This window comes from Lichenostomus cassidix, chromosome 13 (genome assembly GCF_008360975.1).
Source record: "Lichenostomus cassidix isolate B80296 chromosome 13, HeHo_3.0, whole genome shotgun sequence".
NCBI classification, from domain to species: Eukaryota; Metazoa; Chordata; class Aves; order Passeriformes; family Meliphagidae; genus Lichenostomus; species Lichenostomus cassidix.
Genome location: NC_139494.1, coordinates 8,253,310 through 8,277,360, shown reverse-complemented (window position 1 = coordinate 8,277,360; position 24,051 = coordinate 8,253,310). Strand labels below are relative to the sequence as shown.

Below are 24,051 nucleotides of genomic sequence, written 5' to 3'. Positions count from 1 at the left end.
TGTAGTATGTTGAATAACTTTGCAATTTACATGCCTTCAGAATTTACAATCAGTATTAGTAATTTCATAAAATATTTTTGGGACTACTTCATTTTTGTAATTTCAAAAAGTACCTGTTCAGGTTTTAGTTGATTTAGGTACACGTATGCATGCAAATATTTGCACATACACACACAAGTTTCATACTCTTTTGAAATATGTTTTAATTAAAACCACACAAAATGAGACACAGCTCCTTTCAGTTAAATTCACTAGCACTGAACAAAATTACATTATTCAAGCAGACTGCACTTCCCTTTACAAAATTACAAGACAGAATCAATTCAGGCAAAAAAATTTGTGCCATTTAGCATAAAATTATACTAAGAATCATAAAAAAAAAATCTCTAGAAGATTCACAATTCCGGAAAATAAGTATTTTCATCACCGCGAAAATAATAAGCTTTCAGATAATTAAAATAATCTCAAGAACTGTGCAGTGACCGTACCTGGGAAGCATCTTTGTCCCCCGAGCAGTTCCACTTTTCAAAATCCCTCTAAACTCCTGTTGTGCCCGGCTGCCAACTCAGGTTAATAATAGCAATGAGCCATATTCATCCAAAACCACAAGACTGTCAGGTGACACATCAAGAGGTCTGAATTTAACTCAAACAAAAGACTCTCCATGCTGCAATGCAAAAGGCTTAATCCTAGCAACAGGAGCACAAAAACCACCTTAAGGACAGCACCGTCGGGCTTTGCACCGGGCTGCGTTGGGCTGCCCCGGAGTTTCATAACCCAAATCCTGCCCCTCCATGCCGCACAGCCCGGGATTCCTGCTCGAGCAAAGAGCGCCCGTCTTCCCGGCTCCTTTGTCTCTTGCAGGCTGTGCCGCGGAGATGAGAGCGATTCACGGGGAGCTGTCAGTGCCATCCATCGCGCCGCTGTCGCCACCGCGCTCCCGGCTGTCTCATGACCCAGTCCCCGGGCAGCCGTGCGACACCTCCGAGCCGCGCCCGCCGGCAGCTCAGCCCGCTCGCCGGGGAACGGGGGGACGAAGCGCGGCGGCCTCAGTGCAGCCGGCACCCCCGGCCCTCACATTCCTGGGAGCGGCGGGATGCTCGCGGCAGAGCCCGGGAGCGCGGGTGGCCGAGCCCGCGCTGACAGCCATCATGTGACACAGCTGTCACCGCGGGCCACCTGCGGCCGCCAGCCCCGGCGACACCCCGCGCTCCGGCCCTGCCTCGCACGGCGGCCTGGGAGCGCTGCCCCGGGCAGGCGCTCGGCGGGAAGGGCAGCGAGGACCCCCGGCCGCCCCCGCTGTCTCTGCGGCTCCCGCATCCCGCTCCCCCTCCCCGCGCGAACAAAGAGCGCACTGTGCGCTCCCCGGGCTCATTAATATTACACGGGAATCAGCGGGGACAGGCGAGACAATTGGATGGCCAGAGACGGGGAAAACATTAAATACGCAAAGTAATGCCCCCAAAGAAAGCCCGACGAACCCGGGCGGCTGTAAACAAGGTTTCCTGATGGTGCTCCGGCGGTAAGCCGGGTCATGCTAGGAAGGGTACCCAGACATCGCAACAGCAGCGAGCCTTTATTTAATAAACAATAAATGGCACAGAGCTATTTAACAAACTCTTATCTCTAAGCTGGGGGAGGAATGAGACAGATGGACAGAGATGTGAAGAAGGAATTGAACATTCAAAAATGCAGCGCACATTAAAAGCCAGCTAGTCTTGTCACAGGCATAGGTGGGGCTAATCACTCATACTATTAATTCTGTACGATCTTTGGATAAAACTCAAGTAATACATGAAAGCAGAAGGCTGCGGCATCATAGCTCCTACTTCATTTTTATTCAGTGTCTGAAAACCTATAGGTTTTGCCAATATTTTAAATACATAAGCAGCAAAAATAGATTTATCACCAGGATCTCCTGCACCACTGCATCCTACCCTAAGCTATCAATGGTTCCCCTGCATCACAGAGTGGGTGAGCTGATGCACCTGTTCATGGGCTCTGGTCCCAAATCAAATGATCCCAAGAGTTCAGATGTTGCTTGTCCTCTGAAATTGATTCCAAAGCAGAACACCAAGCTCCCTGTTCTGCTACACATCTCCTGGGTTAAGTTCAGGGAGAAATCCTTAATCTATTGACACCATAATGGTTTTGTTGCTGTTTTACAGGAAGGTAATATTTTTATGTTTTGTGCTTGACAAGTGTTTTGACACCAAAGCAGCAAAACGAAAGCGAGATAAAACTATTATCTTTTGTTACCATTAATGCTTTATAGGAAGCTTCTCATTTATACACTTTTGAAGAACTGAGTGAGGAATTGAGACCCTGATGCCACAAACACATACATTACAGAACTGGCTTTTCATACATGATTAGTGCAAGGGAATTCAATGGAATTACTCAAATGAGAAAAACTGGGCATGTGCTGGTTACAGGACCCATGCCTTAAACCCAAATCTTGACTTTAAAGCTTCAAATGCCAAGCTTCTGGAGATAAAAGTGGTAACATCTGACCACTCCTACCTACTTTCTTGATCTAGTGAAGCAATGTGCAGTGTCCAGTAACTTCCTTTACCTGTGTGGCAAGGCACCACTCTCTAAAGGTTACTGATGTCAAAAGTGACCTTTTTTCTTAGACATGCAATGCTGAGAAGTGCCATGTATTATGTAAACATTTATTTACAGGAATAGCATCTAAGGTTTCCATTTTACCTCAGGGTAACCTGATGCGTATTAAAAGACAAGTGCTTTGAAAGCTGACCCAGCCTCCATCCAACAACTGACCAGGAAAAATATTGGAAGGAATTTCTCTGCAAATAGAGACAGACTGAAATTGTACAGAGAGTAAACAGTGCTTTAGCCAGATCAGTGAATATTTATTGCTTGAGGAAGGACTTCAGATATTCAGTGTTTGTTTATACACGCAGTCACCATTCCCATATCCAACAAAACACTGGAGCCACTTCAATATGAGATATGCACCATTCCCTTCTCTAGGTGTATATCCAGGCCTCTCTTTGAAAGGGTGAAGGCTTTCTTTGGTGTGTAAAATTTGAGCTTGAAAAACAAAGCATACTTCTGAAGCATATTACCCTGCTTCAAAAAAACACTGAACAAGTTCAAAAAAATAAAGCAGTCAAAATCTCCTGCCATAGCCCATCAGCTTCCAGGGAGATATTTCAGTATCCATGCACATCCACCCAGCTGCAGACGGGAAAGATGTGGGTGATGATGCTCAACCACATCCAGCAGCCCAGAGCCAATGGATCCTCTGCAGAGCTCCACGCCTGACTGGGGAATGTTCTTAAACACAAAGGAACCAAAACTATCCTCAAACCAAACAGCACCAAAAAGAATCACTTTCTTCACCTTATCCAAAGGTATTTCTGAAAACACTTAAAACTACTGCAGAGGCTCATATGCACCTTTTGGGTATAAATCATCTGATTTTAAACCAAGCAGACAGAGTTTGCTCCAACCGCAGGCTAAAAAGTAATGAAATGATTCATTTTTGGTCTTCACTGCCTTAATGAGTTTTTTCAGTCTTTCTCCTGAAGGAAGGCTTCCCTCACACATGTTGTAAACGCACACAACAAAGAGCCTGTCAGTGAGCCAAGAAATGTTTATTGCTTAGTAATACACAAAGGTAGGAGCTGCAAGCCACACTAGACAAAAAGAGAGAAAACCAATTAGGATTTTATTTGAAATCTGACTAGAAATACTTGGATACCATTTCTCTACAAAATACTTGCCTTAGTAGGATTACCACTGAGCTAGACTTCTAAAAAAAGTTCTTTCTGTGCATTTTGCATCCCTGCAAAAAAAAAGTTCCTCACTCCTGGAGAGGAAGAGTGGACATATTAAAGCATGAACCTTCCATGCACACCTGGAGCATATACACAAACCTGCACACACAAACATAAGCCCACCCAAAGGTCAGCAAGTGCCAAAATGATGAGAAAGATCACTGCAAACAGCCCTCAAGAGTTTCAAAACCCGGACCCTCTTTTCTTTAAAGGTAACCAGACAAATGCTGAAAAAAGTGCTTTTGATAGGAGACTAAAAAAGAAAATAAAATCAACAAGTTTATAAACTCCCCATACACAGGATTCTCCCATCCAGCACGAGGTCTCATGACTGGAATAAACAGTCTCTACCAGCACTGTAAAGGAGCATCAGCAACTACAAATCTGCCTAGGAGCATTCCTGGAGGGTAGGATACAGAACATTATCTCTCTTTTAAGAACGTGGAGACCTCAGCAGATTGACTGTCCACTGATGTAATTTTTCAAGTCATGATAAAAACTGAAAATAAAAATAACTATCAAAGTAAAAATCTGATGCATGGCTGAGCTACTGAAACATTCGTGTTTGTTTTGTATCGCATTTCCTACAATTGCAATCTACTATAAGACACTAAACAAACCTCCATAACACCAACTGGTACTGCAAGACAACAGGGCATTTTCCCCCTGCCAAACAGTTATTTTATTGTGCATACTCGGGTGTGCAGAGCAGACTCTTCTGCTGTAGCTATTAAAGTGTAAATAGCTCAGTATTGTGTGCATTTAATGAAAAGCTGGGGAGAAAAAGGTTCCAATACAAATTGCTTTTGATGAACATAGCTGGAAATAGCATAGTTGTTGGAAATAAAGACTCTTCTAAAATCACCCAGAATTATGTAACGCAGCAGAGAAGGGTCGTGGGGGGAGGTCTGTGTTCCCTCCTTTATGCTGTGTAGCTCTGGAGATGTTGCGATGGGTTCAACCATTCTTAAATGCACACATAAAACTAACTCGACAAAACAAAATCAAGCTCACAAGCTTGGATTTATCAACTGCAGAATTTGCTTAGGGAACTTAATGGTGAATTGATCCTTTTTATTTTGGAAGTTGTGAATATTAATAGTTGAGAATGAAGAGAAAAGATAAACGAGTGTCAAGGTTGACTGTAAGATCTCTCATCAAGAAAATGAAGACATCTTAGAGGGATCACTGTATCTCCACTATTGCTATCAACCCTAATATTAATAAACCCTTGAAAGATTCCTGATGGGATAAGGGTACTTTGGCTGAGTAATCCTAACATTTTCTTTTTTTTAATAGACAGATATTGAGTTCCCCATATTTATCTTCAGCTTAGTGTCTTTAAGGCTTTTACTTTCATGCACTTCCAACAAACCGTAAGGCCTATGGCAGTTTCATTCTTTTTGCACCACTGAAAACTGAGATTTTCAATACATTACCTCAGGACACATTAAAAAGAAAGATGCAAGGTGCATAACCAAACTGCTGGTGTGCTCTAGCTATGCCTGACACGTCAGCTGATTCTTGCACCAAGCAAACACTTCTAAATAAGCCTTTTTTTTTAATCAGACAGATATATCTAAAAATAAATACATTTTTAAAGGCTAAAAGACTAGAATGTAAACAGCTGCATTTTGTCATGTCATGCTTTTTAACCTGTAAGCTGTACCAGAGTGGGTGATGCTCTGCCCAGGGTACCATGAGACAGTGGGTCCCTGCCAGGGCATCTGCCCAAATCCTGCTTTTTCCACCCTGAAACCCCCTGGCCTGGCTGTAGGCAGCCTGGATACTTCCAGCCTGGAAATGCCACTCCACAGAGCACCCAAACCACTGGAACCTCCAATGCCAGCACATGGCAGCCACAAAAACTCTGGCTGCAGACCTTATCACCTGCTGTGCAACCTGGGAGCCTCTGCCGTGTCAGGGTGCAGGGAGACATCTGCTTGTGCTGATTAAAACATCCTGTAATACTTGTTTTGTGAGTTTTATAAGGGGAAAAAATATTGCCTTGGTGGTGAAAGTCATCCGGCGCAGGCAGGCAGCATGGGGCTTGGAGCATTCCTTGGCTGCAGGCCACAGCCCTGTAATTGATTAAGGTCGCTGCACTTGTGACTGAGTGATAATTGAGAGCCCAATAAATCTCTACACAAGTATTTGCCACTCAGAGATGGAAAGCAATTGTTATGGACCTTCATAACGAGCTGCAAGTGATAAAATTACAGCTACTATTAAAAATATAAAGAAACCCTACCGATCACTCCCATCTTCCTTGCCCAACATTCACATTTTCAGTTAAATTTCCAGGAGTGTCAAATGCACAAGGACTATACTTTCAGGCTTTCAGTTAAGTCACCCCCAGCACAAACTCAAATCATTCCAATTCTTCCAGATTTTGTTGAGTATTCCCTGGTGCTCCTTCCCTCTACCCCAGGTCTCATTTATCTGCACAGGCAGCATTGCTTTAGATGAGGTCTACGTGCTATTCTTTTCCCAGGGAAAAAAAAAAAAGAAAAAAAAAAGAAAAAAAGGCAGAGCTGCAGCTGTTCAGGGTTCCTTGGAAAAGGAGGAAGACAGATGTAAGTAGTTATTCTCCAAAGATTCACGGGAATCAGTGCCTGAACAGCATTTTACTCTGTCCCTCATGTGACTGTTTAATTAGGTGTTGATTCACTCAGTCATGAGACACAAGGAAACAGGGCTGCAAGCCCCAACGTCAAAGAAAAAGTAATGCCTGTTCTGCCAGTTTCTGTATTAGCAAAGCACAAAGGGGACATCCAGTTCTGAGAAGCAAAACTCGTGTTTCCCTGCCCATAAACCAAAGCATCACATCCCTTCAACCCTTCCATATTAAAAAAAAAAAAAGAGAAAAAGCAAAAAAAGACATATGAATTATTTCAGAGAAAGATGTTTGTGGATTCCGTGATTATTCTCCACAATAAGAGCCAGTTATGCACTGGGTGAGCTCCCTGGCCAGGCTCTGAAGCCCTGAGAGCAGAGTGTCTCCTTCCATCTGGTAATCCAGGTCCAAGCTGCTTTAGGATATTGGGCTTTCTTCTGGGGTTTGTTTGTTTGCTTTTGGAAAAAGAATACAAGCTATTTTGCTGTGGCTTTATTCCTGTTGTTAAGTGAATTTCTTGGCCTCCTTAGTACCAAAATGCCTTTCTGTTATGGGGTCTTGTTCCCATAGCAACAGGCTTTAAAAATATCAAAGAAATTTTCAGCACATGGTAAACCAATTTCAGAAACTCTGTATGTTTGTAATAGGAAAAGCTGGCGGACAATTATTTATATGTACTCAGTTCAGACACAGTTTGACGTAGGGATAATCCCAAAATGTTGCTCTCAGTCCAAAGCCTGGAGTTGTAGAGGACTACAGTGAACTCTAACTTGCTATGTTACCAGGTCATTTATCAAGACAGTCACATAAAATTAACAGATGACGATCATTTTTCCAACGAAGGTGACATTTAAGCTCAGTGTGTCCCTGACATGCATTAAATGCCAAAAGCTTTTTTCCCCGAGGAATACTACCCCCTAAACCTTTGATTTTAAACATTGTGCGCTTGTAGTCTCACCCTCCTCATTTGTGTAGATTTTACAACTTATTTAAACCACATGCCTAATGTAAGCACATGAGTGAGTTCGTTGGGAGCAATCAAACTCCTTACAGACTCACAGCACATGCCTAAGCTCAGTGCTGACTCAGTCTTACTGCCCCCTCAGCTTTCACCAAAACCCCATCTCAGTTACACAGCAACAACTGCAAACTAAAGACAGAGGATGATTATACAAACAAGTAAAACAAATTAATATCTATGGAATGAAATTCCAGGCTGCCCTATCTGTATGTGATGCTCATTTATACCCACATCCCACAAGTCCTAATGATAGATACTCCCCATGAATCAACAACTGTCTGACACCAGTGTTGGTCACTTGCCATCCAAGCATCCTCCAACACCTTCAAATGTCCAGTGTGGCCCAATTCAGCCAACTTTCTGCACACAAAGTGGTTACTTACTGCCATAAGCCCAGGAGCCTTTAACCCATCCCCCTAGTTAACCCTCAAAACCACTAACCATCAAGTTCACTGCATTTCAAGAGCATTGCCAGCTCTGAACCAGAAACAATTAGGAATGATTTCACAGATCTGCCAAATAACACTAATGAATATCTAGGTGGACTGGATCTATCCTACAGCTGCTTTTCAGGAGGGAAGGCTTTTCTAACTTGGCTCCAACCCATGCACTGAACATCCTTCCCTTACTGGCTCTACAAGTCAAACAGGCCCATGCCTAATTTGCAGAAAGGATGAGATCTTGATTTGTGCAGATATTGCAAGAGCCCCAAGACTACTGTGAGGAGCCTAGACTGCTCAATTCTCCAAGGCAAGAGTCATGCTGCTCAACTGTTTTCCAAATTAGGCATGTAAAGGTGACCTGAAACTATTTCAGGTAGATCTATATAGAGCAGACACTAAAGACATTGCTTGACTTCACTTTTATGTAACTCATAAGGACATGAGGACAAATAAAAATCAGATGCTTGAACAAGCCACAGCTTCATTTAATATTGGGAAAAAAACCCCAGACTGATGGAATAATGGAGCAGCATGGCACCTTCAAGCAAATGCACTAAAACTGGGAGGTCCTGAATACTTTGGTTCCCCAAAGCAGAAGAACACGTAAAAATGCTTTTAGCTTTCAGCTGAGACCTGCTCAACCTTTAAACCAAGCTTAACAAAGTGCTCTACTGAGTATGCTCCATTATGCTTTGCTCACTGCCACAAGGAGTTCTGTACCCTCAGGCTTTCTGCCATCCCCTTGGGTTTTCCAAGTCTCACTACATGCTCACAGCTTTGGGTTTCCAAGAATGGTAGGAATGGAAAATACAGCGTAAGACTGGCCATTGCCCAAGCTTTTCAACACAACTATCCATCTAGAGGGATTTTCCACAGCAGAATGACTGAACTGGTCAACTATTACTGAGAACCCCACATGACAGATCCATGGAAGCTCTGAGCATCAGCTGAACACGTTCCCTACATTCCCACAGAGCTTTTCTTACTGCTAAAATCTTTGTCTCTGATAAAGAAACTGCAGGTTCAGCTCAACGTGCCCTCCCTGGGTATCAGCACTGAAACTCACTCCAAACACACACCTTCCTTATCACGGAACTGAGCTGGAACACACAGTCCAAACCAGCTCTGCCTCACAGAATCAACAGAATCACTTGATAAAACCTATGTTGTTCCACTGGGAGAGGCTGTACTTAATCAAGATATATATGTATATTTAGCGCATGTTCAATAAACCCCTTTTTGCTGGTACTAATGGAATTAATGTGAACATAATTCCAGACAATCCCAGCCACCACAGCTTGCCAGCAGGTTTCAGTCTGTCCACATGAGCATCCTTAAGATGAGGAACTCAAAGATGCCTAGTGCTGCAAGTAACCTGCTGAGAACCAGCCACAGCACCACACAAAGCTATTTATTCCACTGCATCAACAGGAAAGAAAGGCTCACATGCTGGACAGCAGTAGCTCTCAACGCCACCAGGACATTTTGGACTGGTTTGTTTCATTGGGCTATTTTTTCGTGGTTTTTTTTTTAAAGGAGCTGCTGGCAAAATAATTGCTTCCTTGGCTTTTCACTTCCCTTTCCCCTTCTCTCCTGCTCATGCACATCACTTGGTGTGACATAGCAGTGGCCCCCAACAGGATGCATCCCACTGCTTGTGGCAGGAGGAGGAGGGACAGCACAGCACCCAGAGGAGCCCTTCAGAAGGGAGAGGCAGCACTGCAGGCCTCAGACAGGACAACACTAAGAAGAGAATAGAAGAATGAAAGGGAGAGCGAGCTGGGCTTTAATTATCTTCTTCCTCTGTGTGTGAGTACATATGTGTAAATACAAGTTCCCAAAGCAGAGCACCAAATGGGGACAGTGACAATGAGGGAGAACACTACAAGGAACAAGAAATCCCGAGGAAAATTAATCCCATTAAGGTTGAAAAAGTCCTCTAAGATCATCAAATTCAACCTTTGACCAAGGCCACCATGCCCAAAAAACCATTAAATCCTATAAAATATATGTATTCAATCACACAACTGCTTCCAACTGCACTTGCACACGTACCTTTGCAATCTCCTGAACACAGGGTAACTCCAAAATGCTTTTATTTATACACCATCTATTAGCCCCAAAACCAACAAAAATCTTAGCATTACGGTTCTGATCTAAGAAGCAAAGAAGTCCAGTTACACTATAACATAAGTTTAGGCTTATCTACAGAGTGCACACAGGTAACAAATTTACCTGTCTCACTGCTGGTGGAAACACAAAAGCCCTTCTCTCACAGACAAAGCTGAGCAAGGCAGGCAGGTAGGTTTCTGCTTTGTGGTCTCCTGATTAGTGTGAGTTGAGACAGGTGCTCACACACTCAAAGCCATGATGGCAAATGAAGGCACCTGGGTGTATTTTGAAATATACAGATATATGTACTTTGTCTGACACAGATCAGACAAAATACATATATGAGACAGATCTAACAGTGAGGTCTTTCCTGCTCTTGGGATCTCTTCCAGCATAAATATCCTTTAGCAAAGCTCAAGACTGTGGTACTGAAAGCTTTCAAACCCCAGTGAGGATGCTGAGGATTTCACAGAACTGGGCCACCTGGTATTGGTCTAAATTTTCAAGTTTCTCTTATTTTTTACATTTTTCTATAAAAAAATTCTTGTCTAACTCCCTGTTCCCTGTATATTTTCTTCTCCTCTGTCTTCTCTATCCATACCGATGAGAATAATTGCCATTACTGAATTTTACATTATCTTGTTTTCTCTCCAGTGTGGGCATTGACTAATGTTGCCTCCAGAGTACAATTTAGCTGATTTGTCTTGCTAGCTACTAATAAAAAAGGCCAGTCTTTAAATGAATATATACAAGATGCAAGTTGGGAAAAACTAAACAAAATCCCAAACAAACAAAAACCCATAATACCTAGTGTCTTATCCTCTAATCCCAATGTGAGAAAAAACCTTACACAACATACAAACACAAGCTACCTAGCTGATTATGAGCAGTCTTCAATTGAAAAAGAAAATCTGATGACATGTTTTAAAATAGCTACATATTCAGGCTAACCAAAATTATTCATTTGTTGGTAACTGCACAAAAGATACTATGAGAAAAACCATACTAAAACTGAAAGCAAATAAAATGCATTAATCTTATTGCAAACAGATATTTTTGCTTATCTGAAAAAAGTTTGATAAACATTTCTTAATACAAAGATGTAATTCTATTATAGTATCAAAAGAAGTTGAAGTTGCTTTGATTTTTTTTTTAACTTCTGTATTTTTTTATTATGTCTGTTTTGGAAAAAAATAAAAGAGGTCAGCAGTTCATAATTAGCATCTCTTCTATGACTAGTAAATACACACAGTTAAGAAACCACCATGCTCATTTTCACAGCTTCTCAGCACTCCATGCTGTCAGTAGACCAATTTCCTTTTCTACTGAGCAAATAGAGTAATTTCCAGTAACTCACAGCAGCTGAAATATGTTTAAGTACTGAAAAAACCAACCACCTTTTTCTGTCTGACTATTTAAGTTCTATGTCAGAGTTTGGGCTGCCTTTAAATAGAAACACAGCCAGCACTGTAAGCCAATTCACTGTCCTGATATTTGAGGCATTCCTTTAACTCTGTCTTAAGGGGTAATACTGTTATTTTTCCTGTAGGAACAAGAAAATTCTGGCAGACTTCTTCCCTAACAGCTTCTCAGATGTTCAGATAATGTCATTCAACTAGAACAAGCTTCTGAGAAAGAGCACATGCTCCTGCTGTGTTCCGCAGCCTGTTCCCTGCGCACCCAACCACACAGCTTACCATCTGCACCCATTCTTCATTAACACCTGAACCAACACCAGTTTTTCCCTACAAATTTCTGGTATCAAGTTTCATGAAAATGAGTAAACAAACCATTCAGCCAGCTCTCCAAGTGGCAAGAACATTTTCTAGGTAAGGCTTCACGGGGGCGGCGCGGGGAGAGTGCAAAAATACTCGTCAAGAATCTCATTCATTTCCCATTGAACTGCTCACACGTGATGTGCCTCCTTCTGCCCAACTGTCCTCTTCCATAATTACCCACAAACTTAGTGCTGAGCACACAGGCTTTGGAGGCCTGATTTTAACTTGGGACACGTATGAGACGGGAGAGGCGTGGGTATGTAGCGGATAGTGTGTGCTTTAATATTCGTCAGAAAGTAGAATAATTCAGCTGACAGAGGTTTTGATATTCTGGAATTCACAGCAGTCCGGGACTGGCCTTTCTTGAGGTCACACTACAGCTGTTCCCTGCAAACTATGCAGGGCAAACTATGGAACCACATGACTACTGTCTCCCTCCAACATGCCCATAGTCTGGCTGTCCCCATGGACATGCCCACTGGAAACAGGGACAGATGAGGTGCAGCCAGCTCAGAGCTTCACTAACGGGCAGGAGGCACCCAACAGCACCCACGGCATTTTCACTACAGTTAGAGAAACTCAGCTCACTCAGACTTCTGTTCTCACAGCCTCCACCAGAAACGACTGAAGTCAATCAAGAGGTTTAGAAATTACTGAGGGAAGTGTGAGGCCAAGCACTGCACCGCATGAGCCACCATTTCCATAGCTACTGAGGCTAAAATAAAACAAAATAAGAAGGCATATAGCAAAGCTACAGCTCCTCTGGGCGATGCTCAAACAATTTACCTTCTCTCTCTCTGAGTGGAAAATGACACAGGAACCGGGGTGAAGATACTGTTCTGGCTTAAACAGGCACAATGCCAGGACCTAAAGTCAGGGCTGAACTGCACTCGAAGTTTCTTCATTTATCAACTAAAACAGATGGCAGAGAACTGTAATTTGGCTCCTCTTTCTCCCCAGCTCTATATCACACAAACTGAAAAGAGTAGAAGGTTTCATGTACTATTACAAATTTTATGTTTTGCTGACATTTTAGCTGGAACAGGGGAAAAACATTTGAAGACACTGACAGTGAGGCACACACAGATCTGGAAGGGCATGAAACACCATGAATGCACAGGGCACGATCAGTGCCTAAAGTAAAGGAAAAGTGATTGTTTTGGTGATGTGTTTTACTCATTTTAGACCAAAATGACCACTGAGGATGTTGTGGAGTGATCCTGTTGAGACAGGGCAGGATCAGTGGTGTGTGATGGATCATTCCCAAGCCTGAAGCTCGCTGCTGTCAGCAGGGGCTGTTCCAGGTTCACACTTGGGTACAGCCAACCCCAGGGCACTGTTGGGTTGTTCACTGGGCAGGGGGTACCTACAGCCAGGATTGCTGTTACTGACACTGGCAGCACTGCAGAGTCCTCCACCTGTACAAAATGAGTTCTTTCAAGGCCAGAATTTCAACAACAAATAATACACAAGAGCTGGAAGATACCGAGATTATCAACCCAAAAGCATCAGAGAAGACTGTTACATAGAAAAAGTTTTTACATACAGCCAAACTGTTCAAGTCCAAAGGTTTCATTGTTTGATAAGAGCTATGAAATTAGAGAAGACAAAAACCTTTATACAAGCACATTTTACTTGCAGATGCATCTTACATGCATTGTTAATAGTCTATATGTAGTTCATGGAGTATTTTGTGCCGCAATTCACGTTTGAACAAGTTCCTCTGCAGTGTATTGTGTTCTGAATAATAGTATCTCCAGAAGCTATCAGTTTCAGAGAAGAAAAAGGTTGTTTACGCAAATGTGCAGAATTAACTCAAGTAAAAGCCTCAGTTGAGCACTAAGCAACATTGTTAACCATGCATTGTCGTAAAATAAATAAATCCTTTTCAATACAAAGACTACATAATAACCACTCACAGGTCTATGAAGCAGAACATACTTGGGCAGGTATTGTTAGAAATTAGTGATTGAATGTAGTGTTTATGGTCACATTCCTTAGGCACAATAGAACCCCATGTATTTTGTGCAGATGTATTTCCCATATATGAATATTTCCAATATATGAATTCTGCTACTGCTCACTGTAAGGTGGAGCAGCTGGTGCATTAGCTGGTGCAATTACCGATTAATAAAATTATTTCCTGTTTTAAATGGGCATGATTTTCTTCCTCCAGCAGATATCTTACAGATTAAGGTTCTCTATCTAACACCACAAACACAAAACTTTTCAAGTCCTCAGAGACAAATTCTGCTCTTAGCTGATTCTGGAAGCCCAGCACAACTACGCTGTGGATTCGCTGCTGCAACTGAGCTCTGCATTTTTCCTAACGTTACTCACAAACATGTGATCCTGCAGACATTCAGCTCCAGATGTAGCTCTGGGAGGGAACACAACTGCTGAGCATGAAACCACCGCATGCGTTACTTTCCACTCATAAAACACGCTGCTGAAGTGGTCACCTACAGCATTCAGCCAAAATTACAACACAAGTTTCAGGCTCCAAGTCACACTGGTCCAGTTTATTCCAGAACAGAAGCTTGGATTCATCCAAGCTGTCACCATGAACATATGTGGACTTGAAGCATGCACAAAGCAAGGGATAAAGCCCTTTGAAAATACAAAAAGGACAATCTGTAAGTCAACCAGAGGAGCTGATCATCCCAAGTCAGCAAGGTTTGTAACATGAGACATGTAAACACACCCTCAGTCACCTGAAAACAAATGGTGGAATTGTTTCAGAAAAGAAGACCACGCAGTGCACAAGCAGGTACAGACACCCCATGCTCTTGGTACATCCTCATGCACCATGACCTCAGCTGCAGCAGGACAGGTAAGAAACAGGACCCAAGGGCTCATAGAAACACCTTCTCACAACACTTCCCAGCATAACGCAAGTGTAAAGAAGCATTTCCACTTGAGTATGTCTATACGTACATGATTCACTCCAACCTCTCCTCAAAAACATTTCTAATTTAGAGGAAGGAGTGGAAATGCTGGGAGGGGAACCAAGAAAGTGACTGTTCCAAGGGCCGCTCAGCAAGGCAGGAGACTGCAGCTATCACCAGACAAGGCAGGCCATCCCACGAGGAGGAAGCGGTGCCGCAGGCTGGGAGGAAGCCGAGTGAGCGCTGACAGCGCTGACCTCGTGATGGCCAAAACGGGCAGGGCGGCCTCATGATGCCAAATGCTCAAGTCACCACAAGCTCCCAGACACCACAGGACATGCCAGCAGGAAAGGCAATAAGGGTGACCCTTCACCTGTTAGCTCATTTTGTAATGAGCTTTACGTCCTTCTGAAAAAGTAGAGAAAAAATGAGCAGAGGGCTTTTTCACTCCACCATTCATGTTCCCTGTGCCACAGGTGATGGGAAGAAGCCAAGGTGAAGCAAGGGCTAGGCAGAGCCCCCACCAGGGCAGGGGAAAACTTTCCAAGGCACAACGCCAGGCAGACACAAGTACCCCATCAGTTTTCAAATTATTTTGTCATTCTCTGCACTCACCTAGCATGTCATTCTCTGCATGAACCTAGCATGCTGGGAATACCAATCCAAGTTAATTCCTTCAGATCTGGTGATGAGTAAATTATCACTGGACGGACTGCTGACCCTCCTATTATCAGCTCCTTCAGTCACTGCACAGACCCAGCTTGCAGCATTGCTTTATTCAGAGCTAGCACCTAATTTTCAAGGACATGCTGGGTGTTTTAGGAGCAACATATTCCTACCTGGAGAAACACTTGGGAGACTAAGAGAATGGTGGCAGAGAGGGCTTGCAGAGGGGCCCCTTCAGAAGAAATTGTCAAAACTATCTCCAAGCTCCAGAGGTGCTTACTGTAATCTTGTAGCTTGCATGTCTCTGCTTCCAAGATGAAAACTGACTTAAAGCACTGGAAGGTACATGAAAACTCACATGACAGGAAATGCAAAACAGATTTTGGCGAAAAGAAGTACTTTAGAAAACAGTAATATATTTCAAAATACAAGCCAAAGTCATCATAGCAATAGAGAAAACTGTGCATAAATCAAAGTGAAGTATTTATTAAAACTTGGTACACTCTAGCTAATGAATGCAACCAAAAAGCCAAAACCATACAGTTCCAGAGATTACAGAAGAGATGGATTTTTATAAAAAAGCAAAACTTAAAAGGACATTAAAGGGCAGAAATGAGCTTAATGAAAGCACAGTAACATTTTAGATGTTTAAGAATTTGAATAGTCTTTAAAAAGTATGGGACAAAAGCTTTTAAAATTCATCAGATAACTGGAAAAGATAAAAAATGGAGCTATTACAAAATGAGGTCCAGCTAAAGCTCTTTTGGAAGATAGACTTTGAAATAGAAAGGTGGTGAAATTCCAGGAGTTTCACAAATATTGACAAAAAAAAACTTGCAGCATGCCAGAAATGAACAAGTATCAAAACATGCTGTTTCATTAATAGCAGGTTTTGGTCAGGTGGCCTGATGCACTGCTGAGGAACAGCTTTAAAAAGCCTTGTGCAGAGCTATTAGGATCAGGAATTTGCTGGCTGCATTGCTCCCAAGGACTGACACAGTTTGGCAAGAGATCTGCTTCTCTGGGCTCAGCCAAGCTGTACACAAAGCTACCTGCTCCTGAGAAAAAAGTTCTGTGGGTAAAACTTTTGATTGGAAATACCAATGTAAAGACAACTTTTGTGTTCCTCCTCCACCTTACTCCAGCCTCCACTTTAAAAAGCTGTAGTAGTCCCTGCCAACACGTTAATAAATATCTGAGTCTCTTTGCACTTTATTTCAAGAAATTAGCCTCTGGTTCAAGAAGCAATTATGCCTTTGTAAGAAAGCATGTAGCATTTTTACTGGGCAAGAACAATAGCTCTGCAGAGGAACTGGCTCATGAAGCATCTTTGTATCAAGCTACCCAATTCCAACTCTAGGTTTATTGCAATTCCCTTGATGAATGGCGCTGCCAAAAATTATGTGAAAGGAAACAAATCTCAGGACACCATTTAAAGTCACTGCCACAGAGAACAGAAAGAGTCTGGACTGATGGGGAATGCTTGCCTAGACAGATTTAAGGAAATACTCCTTTGCAGTCAGCCTGAGGCCTTTCCTATCTCAGGAACCTGGCAAACTATTCTCTCAATAAAGGAACAGCACATATTCCTAGAAGACCCCAAGAAAGCACATTTACAAGATGACCAAAAATTGCTTTCTCCACAATAAAGAACATTTAAAATTATTTACTCCTGTATCTCCCAGCTTGAAAAACAGCACTTTTTCTCAAAAATACCCAGACAACCAAAGCAAAGCCCTAAGGGAAGAATGTGCCCAAAGATACCCCACAGTGTTGGTAAGACTCGAAACTGGAAGGGGTTCTGTCAGGCTTGAACAATCACCACACAGCTGTACCTCTACAACAGGTGCTTTAACAAGAGCAAAACAGAGTTTGCAAACATCAGTGGAATGCCCCTCGGGGTGAGATGGCTCTTTAGAGCTCCCTAGATTAAAATTAAAAAAGACACTGAAGCTTTTATTGAGCTGTAGTGTGAAAAGAACTCCTGATTAATAACCCCTCTATCCTCAAGCTAGGCAGGCAGGATGTCTAGAGACAGAAGGGAACAAGTATTTGAACTTTATACGTAAGGTGGAAAAAATCCCCACTGAGTTTCTCCCTACATACAGCACCAAAATGAACACGTCCCATAGTTCAGGGTTATAAGATCATCCCTCTCCCTCTGCCACAGGCTAATAGTGTTCCAAGTCCAACCAGGATCCCAACACACACACTCCTGCAGAAACTCTGCTGCAGTCCTTGCAGCTGTATTTACCATTGGAAATACTGCCCACACATCGTGACAACAAGGATATAAAGCCTCAGCCCTCTCGGTGATTTACTGAGCTTTGGGCTCGATCTACTCAGCTCATTTTGAAGAACAAAAAGCTAGTTGAGTTTTTAGTGATTTACCAGCTACCTTTTCTCCAGAGGGGTCAAGTGGATCCCTGGAAAGACATAGCAGCTGAAAATCACTATCTGTGGCAGTCAGTAATGTAAACGTGCAGTGGAATATTTTGTGTGCCCATACAATCTATAGCAAAAATGCATGGCTGCTTCTGCTTAATTTAAGGAAATTTTTGTAAGATTATTTCCATTTTACTGGAACAGGGTTCATTTAATTGCTCTTTAGAAGTGTGTCTCCATTTTAGATGCATACAGCTTACACCTCATGTGAACACCTTTATGTATTTTTACAACAGGAATATTTCGATTCTAAAATTCTAGAAGACTGCTTACCTGATATTCCTAATAATTGTAACAGCCTAAGCCTGGGCTGAGCTCTCCTGTCACCAGCAGCCGCCTGTGCCAGATGCTACAATATGGCCAAGAGATCCTATTTATAGTAAAAGTTACCCTCAGGGAAAATCCACTCACCTGAGTATTATTTGCAGTAGACAGCAGGTACTCTACATCTTGGAATTTAAGGGCTTGACTCTTCCCTCCTAGAATACTTGCAGGTGTTTCTGTGTTTCTTGTAAACAGATTTTACCACTAAAAGTTGAATATTCTTGCTCACCATGTGGATGTCAAGGTGTACCAAGAGATTTCAGTCTAAGGGCCAAATCTGCCAACTGCCCTGGATTAAACAGAGGAGCTAAAAAACTAACATGGATCAACTGTGATTTCCTAAGGTTTCTTCTGTAAAATACAGTGAACATACATATATTAAAAATATATATAAATGGCACACTGGCACCTCAGCAAATATTTTACAGTTGCTAACTTATTGTTCCCATTACTAAACATGTTAACTTCTCCAGCACCGAGTCCTGAAGGGTTTCCCAGAGGCTGGCTAGACCCAGGCTCACAAAATTTCACACATCCACAGCACAGAAAGAGAGCCTTGGCAGGAAACAAACAAACAAAAAAATAAAAAAAAAAAAACCACCAATAACAAAAATGCAAAAAAACCCCTAAAAACCACCACAAACAAACCAAAAACTAAACAAAATCTTTCCCCTGAAAAGAATTGTTATATTTTTTGAAACAATGTAAGGTCAGATAAGTAGAACTGGTGAATTTTCACAATAAGCCTGACAGAAATGCAGAATATATTCACAGTACAAAAAAAGAGCATCAAAATCATCCTTAGATGTTCTGCTATACTGATGTCACCGCTGGAATAGTTGGGCTTTTCTCTCCAAGTACATATTATTCACAGAATATAGTAAAGGTATTTATGCATTTTTATGGTTGTTCTACAAAATCTCCTCAATAAAATAACAAAACTTGTAAAGACAGAAATAACAGCACTCAGAATATTTGGAAAATGCTCTGCTATTTAGACTCTAAACAGATAATAATGTATTAATCCATAAAACATCACCTTGCCTCAATGGAATTGATGAGGCTATTGCATTCAGGTTTGCTGGAACCAGCAACAGTCTAAACTCCAAAGTGCTTGTTTCCAGTATCCAAAGAATCAGCTGTCATAAATAAGTCTTTATTTTGTGTATTATCCAAAAGTTTCACCAGGAATTGATAACCCTCACTATATGTGATCTTAGCTACAAACTTAGCCCCATCTGAAAAATGAAAGCAGCCGTTAGGCAACATGCCTAGAGAGCATCTGTGTAAGTCTTCAAAAAATACTACCTCACTCTCCTAAGTCAGAGCTGGGTCTCCCACCCTACCCAGAGCCTCATCAGCCACTCCCTGCAAATTATACCTGTGAGTCCACCAAAAAAAACCCAACTGCAAATTCACCAGTTACCAGTTGACAGTTCACATCACAAAGCAAAACAGCACGATAATTTTCAGACCCAGTCTGGCACAGAATGATGCAAGTGACAAGGGGAGTACAGACCTTGCCAAGTACTCACTCTCCTCCTTCCAACACGGGTGTGATCCCCACATTTCTGCCCAAGGTCTGCACTACAGCTTCATCATTGCACCCACCACAAGGCAAAAGGCAAGACAATTATACAAAGCAGCCCTAGTGCCCCTTCCCTATTAACGGCTCTAGTCCAGTATTAAGATGACTTGGAAAATAAGATGACATTGACATTATTAAAACATTTTGCTTCTTAGGAAAGATCATTAAAAAAAAGGATTCACCTTCACAGTGAATACCAGAGAGCTGTGCAAGCAGCTATGATCAGTGTCTTCAAAAGTTGTGTGAGCTCCAGGTAGGGTCCAGGAGAATGTCTTGACTCCTCAAGGAGTAGTCTCATCAATATTTTTTGAAAAACCGTGTGCTTAGATAACTGCAGATACACTATTATCCATCTAAACTGCTAAATCCTGCAGGTAAAACGGGTATCCCACCACAGAAAATGAAGCCCATCAGTCAGAGATCTTCCTTCACAGAGCAACCCAAGGGCTGATCATTTGTAGGCAATAAATTTCAAGGCAGCGGGTGGGAGGAGAGCTTCACCACACTGTTACAAGCGCTTCAAGAAGCACATAACTCTTACTAATGAAGCAGATTGTATTTGCATCCAGGTGGCAAACTGCACTTCAAAACGAATTGCAGGTTCTCCCTTTGCCAGGACGCAGCCACGGCATCGCTTTCGAGCGTGACCATGCTCCACGCGCGGAGCAGCACAAAAACTACCTGTTCCAGAGCAGAGCACCCCGCGGAGGCCCCGCCGAGTCCCCGAGCAGCCTCTCCCCGCCGCAGCCCCACCAGGCCCTGGGCTGCCCCGGGGCCCCTGCCTGCTCCCCGTGCTGAGCCTGGCACCGCTCGGACGAGCCAGTGCTGCTGTGGGCAGAGCGTGACCAATTTCACCAGAAGCCCCACTCCTCTCTTGGCCAAAACTTCACGTTTTCTCCCCGTTCCGGAGGCTGCTCCCTGGGGACTGGCCCGTCTGTCGCCCTCCCCGACCCGCAGCATGCCCGCAGGGACCCGCGGCCCCTCACACGCCGGGGAAGGGGAGGCAGCGGCGGACTGGGGGTGAGGCACGGCCCGGCGCGGGGAGCGGCGGCCCCGGCAGGGGAGGCGGCCGAGCGGAGGCACCGCGGCGGCCCCGACGTGGCGTCCCGGGGGGCTCCGGCCCCGCAACCGCCGAGGGGCCCGGCCGGGGCACCCCCGGAGCTCCCGCGGAGGGCGGGGGACAGATCCCCCGGAGCTGGGGGCAGCGGGGCACGGCGCCGAGCGGCTGCCGAGGGGGCAGGGAAGGGTCTGCCGGCCCCGCGCTCCTCGGGGCGGCGGAGGGAGCGAGGAACTCGGCGCAGAAGTTTGGGGCAGAGGAGGAGCGCGGCCCCGTCCCGGTTACCTGAAGACACAGTCGTCGCGGGCGTCCCTGGCCGGGGAGATCAGCCCGTGCTTCTTGTTGAAGAGCTTCTGGAAGAGGGTGGGCGGCATCTTGGGGCGCCGCCGCTGCCCCCGCCGCCGAGGCGCTGGGCTCCGCGCAGCGCCGTCCCCTCGCCGCGGCTAGTTCCGCCCGCCCCGCTCCATTCGGTGTCACAGTCATATGACAGAAATTAGTCACCCGGCGCTGCCAGGAGGGGAGGAGGGAGCGAGGGGAGGGACGGAGGGAGCGAGGGCCGGCCGGCGGGCGGGGCGGGCCCGGCCCGGCCCCACGTGGGGAGCGGAGCCCCGCAGCCCCCGGGGGGAGCGCCGGGCCCGGGGGCAGGCCGGGCTTCCCTCCTCGCTGCCTCGGCGGCTCCTGCGGCCGCGGCGTGTGCGGGAAAGGCGCCCGCTCCCGGCGGGGCTCAGCCGGGGGCAGGGCCGAGGAATCCCCCGGGGGCGGCGATAACGCGCCGCTGTTGTTTTCCTTCTTCGGACGGAAGTTAAAGGCAGGAACCCCGGGAAGGCGAGAGGAGGTTACGATCGAGGCATCGGATCCGTCTCGTGGCTGTACCCAGCGCCTTTGGGACTCTGCGTGTAGGGGTGCAGCAGAGAAAGGTGACGTCTTTTGCCCCAAACCTCGAAAATCCAGCTCTTGCCCGCTCTGCTCCAGGTACACGAAGCGATTCTCCCACAGCTGTAAGCAGAATGGCTCAGCTCAGATGCACTCGATTCAAAACCCACAGGGAAGGTGGAATGCATGTAGTTGATGGCAGAGGAAGCCATCATTACAGGTAAAACATCCATCCACAAAATAGTATTTAGGACATAAAGCCCAGCAACTGACTCCAAAACAAAGTATAAGCAAAAAAAAAAAAACAAAACAAAACAAAAAACGTGATAGGTTTTATAAAATCAAAAGAATCTGTGGCTTTTTGCAAAACTCTCTTCTTAGTAATATTTAAGTGCAATAGAAACCCTGGTAACAGCTAACAGTCTCCTTCAATGTCTCACTGTTCAGATACAACACTGCTAGGAAGTTTAATTAAGGACTGACAAAACTGACTGACTCATCTGCTTTCCCTAGAAAATGGAATTAAGCTAAAACAATGTATGATGTAAGACTAAATTAAGCAGATTATTTTTAAGGCATAATTTAGCACATGTGTAACATATCTACATAATGATTCTTCACAATCACCCATCTGTAGGAACTTTGTTTTCCATCCACCAGAAGCTGTAGATAATTTTAAGAAAAAACAGGAATTAATGTTTAGATGCATCTTTTCCCCCTTGTTCTGTATGGAAAACACATGTGCCTGCCACAGATTTATACATGACCAATCTCTACATCCTTTCACCATGTGAAAGCCTCCTGGCTTCAAGAGGAGCATGTAAATAATCGTCTCAAATATAAAAGGTCCTCAGGGAACACAACAAAATGGTAGAATTTTGGCCAGGATACGTAACTCAGCTTTCAGTAGTTTCACAATTTGGAGCAATGAAGATTTAGCTAAGTTCAAGTGCATTACAATTCAAGCTGTTGGAGTCCCTTTAAATGTAAGTGAACTTAAGTGTCCATTCAGTATGCTTTGATTTGGGCCCCAGACCTCTCCTCTGTCTCTAAAGATTATGAACCAAACCAGAACCATTTCATGTAAGGCTTTACTCTCCACCAGCCCTTGCATGCACCCTTGTAGCACTCCAGTAGAAGACATATCTCCCATCGTCTCTGAGCACTTGGAGTCTAAGTCTCCTACAAGTGCAGTTCAGATAACAAAAATAACTGAACAGCATTAATGAAAAACCTCTTACAGATTTATGTATAATACATTTACTCAATATGCATCTGCCATGCACAATTCCTGGTGATAAAGGATTATCAGAGTTCTTGCATGGACTGACTCGCTGGAAGCAATTCCATTCAAGCCATTAAGACTTCATCATGTCTGGGATGTGACAGTGCAGCCCTGGTGACACTGAACAGATTCCTCTCCTCAATCACTACACAAATAACCTCCTCTGTCCTACCCATTAACTGGCCATGACCCATAACCTTTATCCACCAATATGGAAGAGCCAGTTTCCACTACGAATGAAATTTTATGTAGTCATTTTTCAGCTGAAAATCAAACTGGGAAAATGCCTTTCCTTTGAGAACAGCAGAACAAGAGTAGAGATTGTTGCAGCCTCAAAATGAATTTCCTTCCCTGGGGCAAAGAGCTAGCCTGGTAATTAATTACACTTTCTCTAAGAGTCAGACAAAAGATGAAAATAAGAAGCAGTGCTTTCATAACTGAAGGGAAGGACAAGAGATTGTGGTTCATGATATTTCTGTCCTCCTATACAGCCTCATCACATCAAGAAAAACAAAAGCAAACCCCAGCAATATTCAGGCTGCTACAGCCAGTTCCAGACTGTATTTTCTTCTCTTGTACTTTGCAATTAGTTTGCCAGTATTAGTCTCTTTGTATAAAACTACCAAATGACCTGGGGCAAAGTCAGTGTTCTTTCCTACGACTTCCAGAATACCCTTACAAAAAACTTATCTTTAATGTGGACCATCCTTTACTTGAACAATCATCAGAATCACAACTTACTAAATATGTAACTTTCAATTTTGCTTAAAGCTACATCAAGGAGCTCACCTCTATCTCCTAGGGGCTCTAGATTCTTGCATAATTACAAGTGACTTCGTATTTGCAAGAACAAGGATATTGGTAATTAAAAGCATACCTGAGAGGACTCCAAGGAGTTATTGGCAGAAATCATTCTACTAATGCTTAGAAGAAAAAAGCTTACTGGCATAATTTTTAACCTTGAGCCATATAGAATGTTTATATAACACTTGTTCACAGACTAATCCAGCAGCATTTATTTGCACTTCCTTATACCCCAGAGCAATGGGGAAAAGATCAGGGTTTGAACTTTGGCAGGTAATTTCAAATGCAGTCAGACTAAAGTTGTGGATTTTGTATGTCATTTTGCCATGCTCTTTTTGGAAATA

At 43.7% G+C, this 24,051-nt stretch overlaps 1 protein-coding gene across 3 annotated transcripts in view; it reads right to left on the bottom strand.

Moving 5' to 3' along the window:
• The window catches only part of FNIP1 (folliculin interacting protein 1), a 65,170-nt gene extending 43,929 nt beyond the window's left edge, over positions 1–21,241 (bottom strand). For 2 of the 3 annotated variants that reach the window (XM_085073506.1, XM_085073508.1), the window contains exon 1: positions 21,031–21,241. In XM_085073506.1, the coding sequence (XP_084929632.1) occupies positions 21,031–21,119 (89 nt within the window). In that variant the 5' untranslated portion in view covers positions 21,120–21,241. Of the gene's footprint in view, positions 1–488; positions 1,109–21,030 lie in introns of those variants that run through there. The other variant, XM_085073507.1, reaches the window with a different exon arrangement.
• Between the last annotated feature and the right edge of the window lie 2,810 nt (positions 21,242–24,051).